This window comes from Branchiostoma belcheri, unplaced genomic scaffold (assembly GCF_001625305.1).
Source record: "Branchiostoma belcheri isolate BF01 breed outbred unplaced genomic scaffold, Haploidv18h27 scaffold122, whole genome shotgun sequence".
Classification (NCBI taxonomy): Eukaryota; Metazoa; Chordata; class Leptocardii; order Amphioxiformes; family Branchiostomatidae; genus Branchiostoma; species Branchiostoma belcheri.
Window position 1 is genome coordinate 296117 of NW_017802625.1, and position 7095 is coordinate 303211.

The 7095-nt window shown below is 41.7% G+C and overlaps 1 protein-coding gene across 1 annotated transcript; it reads left to right on the forward strand.

Moving 5' to 3' along the window:
- The first annotated feature begins 292 nt into the window (after positions 1 to 292).
- On the forward strand, positions 293 to 6806 carry LOC109463122 (zinc finger protein 678-like). Its single transcript, XM_019759838.1, has 2 exons — positions 293 to 399; positions 5020 to 6806. The coding sequence occupies exon 2, from the start codon at positions 5038 to 5040 to the stop codon at positions 6292 to 6294; it is 1257 nt and encodes a 418-aa protein (XP_019615397.1). The 5' UTR covers positions 293 to 399; positions 5020 to 5037; the 3' UTR covers positions 6295 to 6806.
- Positions 6807 to 7095: the final 289 nt, after the last annotated feature.

Below are 7095 nucleotides of genomic sequence, written 5' to 3' on the forward strand. Positions count from 1 at the left end.
CTCAATTATGTTCTAAACTCTCAATTATGATCGTAACTGAGCACAAGATAAAAAAAAACATACTCAAGTAAATCATATCAACCTTAAAACATTATTCAATATACATGTATAATTTAATTAGTCCTTATTTAACATAAATATGATTTGGAATAACATGTTTTTGACATAACAGAAGCCGACTCTTGTTTGCCTTTTGCGTTTCGCGCGTTGGTGCAGGAAATGTCGTAAAATCCCAGTGCCGCAAAATTCTGACCCCTGCGCTTTGCATGCTGGGAACAGAACATTGTGTCACTTGTCAGACAAGTCGAAGCTGTGAGCGGGCGCGTCGACAAAATTTTCCGAAGCCCGTTAATAATAGCGAGGACGCCTTTGGTTCTTCAAGTCGCTGATACTCTCAAGGTATTGTAACAGTTTTTTTTTAGTCCCAGATAAGATTTTATTTGTGACGAAAACCAAGAGATCCCTTCTGGCTCTGGGGTCTGTGTTCTGAAATTACCGATCAACGTTGTGATCATATCAACGCCATTAAAATTTGATGCAGTGACTCACATCACTTAAAGTGTAAAAATGTCTATATCTACAAGTTTAATTACCAGAACGATTTACAGTGTTGGATGATATGGAAAAGATAGTTACTAGCAGAATTATGGAGTCATAGCAGGCCTCCACCAGGCATTCCTACGGGTATATGGATCGTAGAATTTGGTCAACAAGGGCAGAATAAATTGGCCAGGAGAGTCAGTCCACGGTAAAGATAATTTCTGCTTCCGTAGGTTAAACTTGAACTGTGTGGTTGCCGAATTCTCCTATTTAGCTAAATCTTAAGTACTGTCGTGTGTTAGTCTGGTGGAGACTAGCATAATGTTTCTGTGCTTTGTTGGGGGCAAGGAAGAAACTCGACAGATGTTGTCATTGTTATTCAAAGGAGGGTTGTTGTTACCAGACCCCCTACAGGCCTAGCTATGAATGGCTGATCTCAGAAAAGCTTGCAGTCCCTGGTGCAATCCCTTCCGAAGAAGGTCTGTCATCTTTGTCGTCCATTTCGAAATAAAAATTCCGCGTTTAATACTCTCGAAGTGCGACGCATGGTAATTTGTTTATCTCACAAAATGGCGGATTTTACCCGTCATGCATTTCGCACCGCTAATGGCAAATCCAAGATTTTGCCTGAAAAGCTACAATAAATGGTCACTTTTAGCATATGAATGCACGGTATCTGGCTGCAGTGTTGTTTCTCCTGGCAGCTAGAATGAATGGTCCACAAAGATTGCTTTGACAAAAAAGCGCTGAAGTATATACACTAAAATCAATCTAATGAGTTAAAGGCAGGCAGGGGATCGTACGCACACGTAGGGTACTAGTATATCACAGCACGAAAAGAGACATTTAAGCAAAATTGCCCATAGATTTTCCACAAATAAAGTGGACTAATTCAGTAATTGTATCCGACGTTGAAGGTGTGTGTACGTTGTATGTTCCTAAAATCGAAAAATAAAAACTCCAGACAACCAACGGCCATCACCAAAACAGTTTGGAGCAGGACCAATGCTTTAAAATTACAACAATATTATTGCATTAGCTTATTGGCTATCGTGTAGATGTATGAATAATTTATAGAGTGCAATTGGGCGTGGCTTTTACAAACTGTTGTGCCTCTAAATGTAAATGAAAGTATGCAATTTTAAATATATCTAATTCATATTTTAGAAAAACACAAGTTGGGACGATATATAAAGACACTATAAGCATAAGCAGTAGTTTAGTATGAATATATGATGAAATATTACCAATATGACTCACTATATGAGTTCCGTTCAAACATCTAATATAAGATACCGGTAAAGCAACAGAGCATGATAGTTACTCAAACTATTGGATAGATTTTGGAACCTGTCAGACGTTTCTAGTAGCTATACTCTCCAAGCAGAGGTTTGGGTTTTGGGGGTATTTTTAGTGTGTTTTTAGGCTTTTTTGGGGGGGTTTCTCTTTTGCACTGAATTCCCCCCCCCCAAACCCAACAGCCCAATACATTATCTATATGATATAGAAACTTTATTCGCAAAATCATGCCCGAAGGCTAATTGCTTTTACAATCAAGAATAAAACACATTGCAATACAGTAACAGGAGACAGGTAACAACTGTCTGGAAAAAACTTTTACTTCTACTACTACGCTAGCTATTATTGGGTTCGACTTCTTCTTTGAAGGCAGTGGATAATGAATAGTCCCACATTCTGCATAATGAGTGGGTTTTGTGATCTTAGTAGAAATGCAGTTTTTTTGTGATCTTCTAAATGACGAAAGGATGGAGAAATTGTTGTAACTGTCTGAAATAATCTGTTTCTTTCGGTCTCATAGTGAGGACACTGGCTAACAAAATGTATTTCATTTTCCACTGCATTCATTGTACAATATTTACATAATATCTCGTGCACAGGTAGTTTTTTTTATAGCGGCCTTTTTCTATCTCTAGTGGATGCGCACTTATGGCAGCTCGCTCGTCAAAATTCATTGTGGTATAGGTATTTTCCATAGAGTAGTCGGATTTGAGAGTCTTGTAAAATCTTAGCTTGCCGTTATCTACAGACAATTGGTGAAAGAACGTTTGAACCGTTGATACATATCAGTTAGTCTTCTCTTCAACAATGTACATATACTCTTGTTGTTTAAGTACAGTGGTTGGTGTTCCATGAAAAAGAATAGCCTGCATTGTTAATTATTTCTTTGACATGGTGTAGCCAGCTTTTCATTCCACTATTTCCCATATTGTGTTGCTGACAGAGTAATGCATCTACCTGTAAGGGGTGTGAAAGTGTCCAGTAATATAAAGCAAATGACACGGTAATAAAATCATATGTATCACACGAGGTCGCAAAAGACCCGTGTCTAAAAGCAAATTAATTTTTGTTGACAACGATGAAATCTTGCAAGAATAGTTGAATGAAAGTTCTGCACACATTTTGAAGGTGTCACATGTACGGCTACGACTCACATTCGTGAAGTCGCGCCCACATTCGTGATAGGTTGTGGTACGATTGGGATGTCGTAAGATTTCCAAGCAGACTGTGTTACAACTAACCGCCGACGAGGATCTAACAAGTCCTCCATAACAGACAGATAAATGTCGTGCGACATATGTGCACGACAAATTGAAAAAAATGCCATCAGTTCGCGGCCGTACGGCGATCGTAAGACGACTGTACGACGAATGTACGGCCCTAATTAAATTAAATCACTGAGTTGGATGGCTGTTCTTTGCTCCGTTGTGCTTGTAGGGGTTGCCGTCCCTCCTTCCCCGCCTCCACCACCATTGTTACCGTTCCCACCTCCACCATTACCGTTCCCGCCTCCACCATTACCGTTCCCGCCTCCACCATTACCGTTCCCGCCTCCACCGCCGCCCCCTCCACCGTCGCTCCCACCACCGTGGCCCCCTCCATCGTCGTCCCCTCCTCCGTCGTCCCCACTACCGTCGTCCCCTCCACCGTCACCCCCTCCACCGTCGCTTCCATCACCGTCGCCCCCTCCACCGTCTCCCCCAAGACCACCGCCCCCTCCACCGTCGCCACCTCCACCGCTAGGCCCCACAGAAGTAACGTTCAGGCCAGAGAACAGCCCGGCATCTCCTCCCCAAAAGACGCCGTAGTAGACCCCCATAGCTATCGCACCAAGAGAGATCACCAACAGGCATCCTAACACAAGACAGGCCCGCTCAACTTTGCTTCTCGGCTGCTCGGATGACAGTTTAAAGTCAAGGCTCTCTTGTGTCGACGGCTTGGCAAGCTTACGAGGGTCGAGGTCGGCTGTGGCTGGGATGAAAGTAACATGTTGGGTAGTACCAACCGTCTCCATCGTCTCGAACTATGCAGTATGATACGCCAATCGTCTAGGATGTGTTATCAACCGAGCTGAAGCTTACACACGGCTTGTGTTCGGACAAAATAGCAAATGTGTTTTAGAAATGTTGACGGAGAGTTTTCTACATCTATATATAGCGTCATCCGTAGCAACGGTTGGTTCAATCTATTACACACTGACAATGTGAAATGATGTTTTATTCATGATTTCAACAAAGGGGTGGCTAACTCTAATTCCTGTGCATGTACTGTACACAATGGATAGCGATAAAAATCGACTGTGACAGACGGTATCCCATTGGGACAAGTGTGCTACGTGACACTCGGTTCCGAAAATACGAAGCTATATCTTAGTCATGTTGTGTGAAACACTGGTATCATAGAACGGCGTAAATCCAGCCTCATTTGCATAATTTCAACTTTCTAAAGTAAATATCTATCTTAGCTACATATAAGCCCAAAATCTTTAAAATCCGTCGTTTTCTTTAATTATCATCCTTAAAATAGAAACTAGTTCCAGAGCAAGCTGCTGGAGCCCAAACATACAGCACTTTTTCCAGACATGAATGGCTATCGGCCACCTCAAAGTCATAACCATAGGATCCCAGGACAAAAGATACAAAATTTGTCGCATTTGTACCAGGCACAAGTCCAAAATTGAGCTTGACCATCTCTTAGTCTTCCCCAGACACATAAAATATCCAACGTAAGGACACAGAGACACACAGACATACCGAAATTTTTCAGGGAATTTAAAGAAAGAACTTGCAGCTTATTTCGATTCTTTGTGGAAACTTAATGAGATGATTAAGAAAGATTCTTCTGGTAAATGAAACTCATGTTGAGTAACAGAATCGTTTGAATCTTAATGTTTATCAATCTTGGGACTTTAAAATCTTTTTTTATCCTTTTGATCAATTTCTTACGTCACGTATCAGTAAAGTCTCGTGTGAATAAGGTCACGTGTTTGTAAACCGTAACTCTCGCGAGATCACGTTGTGAAGTGATTGGTCATTAATTATCCTGATGAAGGCGACAGTGGTCGCTGAAAATTTGATCCCTGTAAATAGTGTGTTGGAACAAAGTTTAACGTTTTACTATGATTACTACCAACACAGATGAACTTCCATGAAAATCTTTTTTTTGTTTTCATTTCTACAGGACAGAGTGTTCTTCAGCATGGCAACAAGTACGCTATCTAATTTGACACCAGCTTCTCCATGTACTCACACGTGTGGTGGTGAAAAACACTACAGGTGTGAGGAGTGCAGCAAACAGTTTAGTCAGCTGGGTGATCTAAAGACTCACATGCGGACTCACACTGGTGAGAAACCCTACAGGTGTGAGGAGTGCAGTAAACAGTTCAGTCGGCTGGGTCATCTAAAGAAACACTTGCGGACTCACACTGGTGAGAAGCCCTACAGGTGTGAGAAGTGCAACAAAGAGTTCAGTGAGCTGGGTAATCTAAAGGTACACATGCGGACTCACACTGGTGAGAAACCCTACAGGTGTGAGGAGTGCAACAAACGGTTCGGTGAGCAGGGTAGTCTCAAGAGACACATGCGGACTCACACTGGTGACAAACCCTACAGGTGTGAGGAGTGCAGCAAACAGTTTACTCAACTGTGTCATTTAAAGGGACACTTGCGGACTCACACGGGGGAGAAACCCTACAGGTGTGAGGAGTGCAGCAGACAGTTCAGTGAGCTGGGTCACCTAAAGAGACACATGCGAACTCACACTGGTGAGAAACCCTACAGGTGTGAGGAGTGCAGCAAACAGTTTAGTGAACTTGGTCATCTGAAGACGCACATGCGGACTCACACTGGTGAGAAGCCCTACAGGTGTGAGGAGTGCAGCAAACAATTCAGTGAGCTTGGTCATCTGAAGACGCACATGTGGACTCACACTGGTGAGAAACCCTACAGATGTGAGGAGTGCGGCAGGAAGTTCAGTGAGCTGGGTAATCTGAAGACACACATGCGGACTCACACTGGTGAGAAACCCTACAGGTGTGAGGGGTGCGGCAGGCAGTTCAGTGAGCTGGGTACTCTGAAGAGACACATGCGGACTCACACTGGTGAGAAACCATACAGATGTGAGGAGTGCAGCAGGCAGTTCAGTGAGCTGGGTAGTCTCAAGAGACACATGCGTACTCACACCGGTGAGAAACCCTACAGGTGTGAGAAGTGCAGCAGGCAGTTTAGTGAGCTGGATCATCTAAAGGGACACACGTGGAATCACACAGGGGAGAAACCCTACAGGTGTGAGGAGTGCAACAAGCAGTTCATTAAGCTTGCTCACCTAAAGAGGCATATGCGGACTCACACAGGTGAGAAACCCTACAGGTGTGAGGAGTGCGGCAAGCAGTTCTGTGATCAAAGTTCCTTGAAGAGACACATGCGGACTCACACCGCTGGTGGAACGGGCAGATAAAAAACCGAACGACATTGACATTAACATGGAAGATTGCTCTTAAAATGTCAGGTTGTAGTGTTGCCATTGACAATTTTATACGGTAAAACATGGAAACTTTGAACTGTTCCAAGAATTGTACGTCGCTGACTGTAATTCAAGACTAATTTTGACATAATGATTTTGCTGAAATTCAGACACATTTTTGTTACGGGACACCTTTTGCAACATCAGTGAAAACACTGTATAAAGGTTTACTTTGCAGTTCTATAACCATGTTATAATTAAAAGAACAGCAACCGTTTCCATTTGCTATTATTATCTTGATTGAGTATTTTATTATGTTTGGTTGTATTCTATATTGTTAACTGATTGATTTTAGCTTAATCTTTACTTGTTAGTTTATTGTATTAGTATGTTATATTGTGTATGTTTAATCTTTGTAATGTTTGGCGCCCGAAATCAGCTATGCTGCCTGGGTGGGCAGGGTATTGTATCGTTACAATCGAATTAAAATAAAAAAATAAAATAAAATAAAATAAAATAAAAAATAAAATAAAATAAAATAAAAAAACAGCAACCACTATGTGTAAAATAACATGACAAATTACCACTGCAATCTATCTATATGTACTAATGAATTTCAAACGCTAGCAGCACGTAATCTGTATCAGTGATATGAAGGAGATATTAATTGAGCATATGGGATCTTTTATAGAAATGTTTAAGTGTCGATAACAGTACATTGTTTAAAATCGTTCACGAATTTTGGGCTCTGAAATTGCCAATGTGACCACTAATATCACTGTAATAGATTGAGTT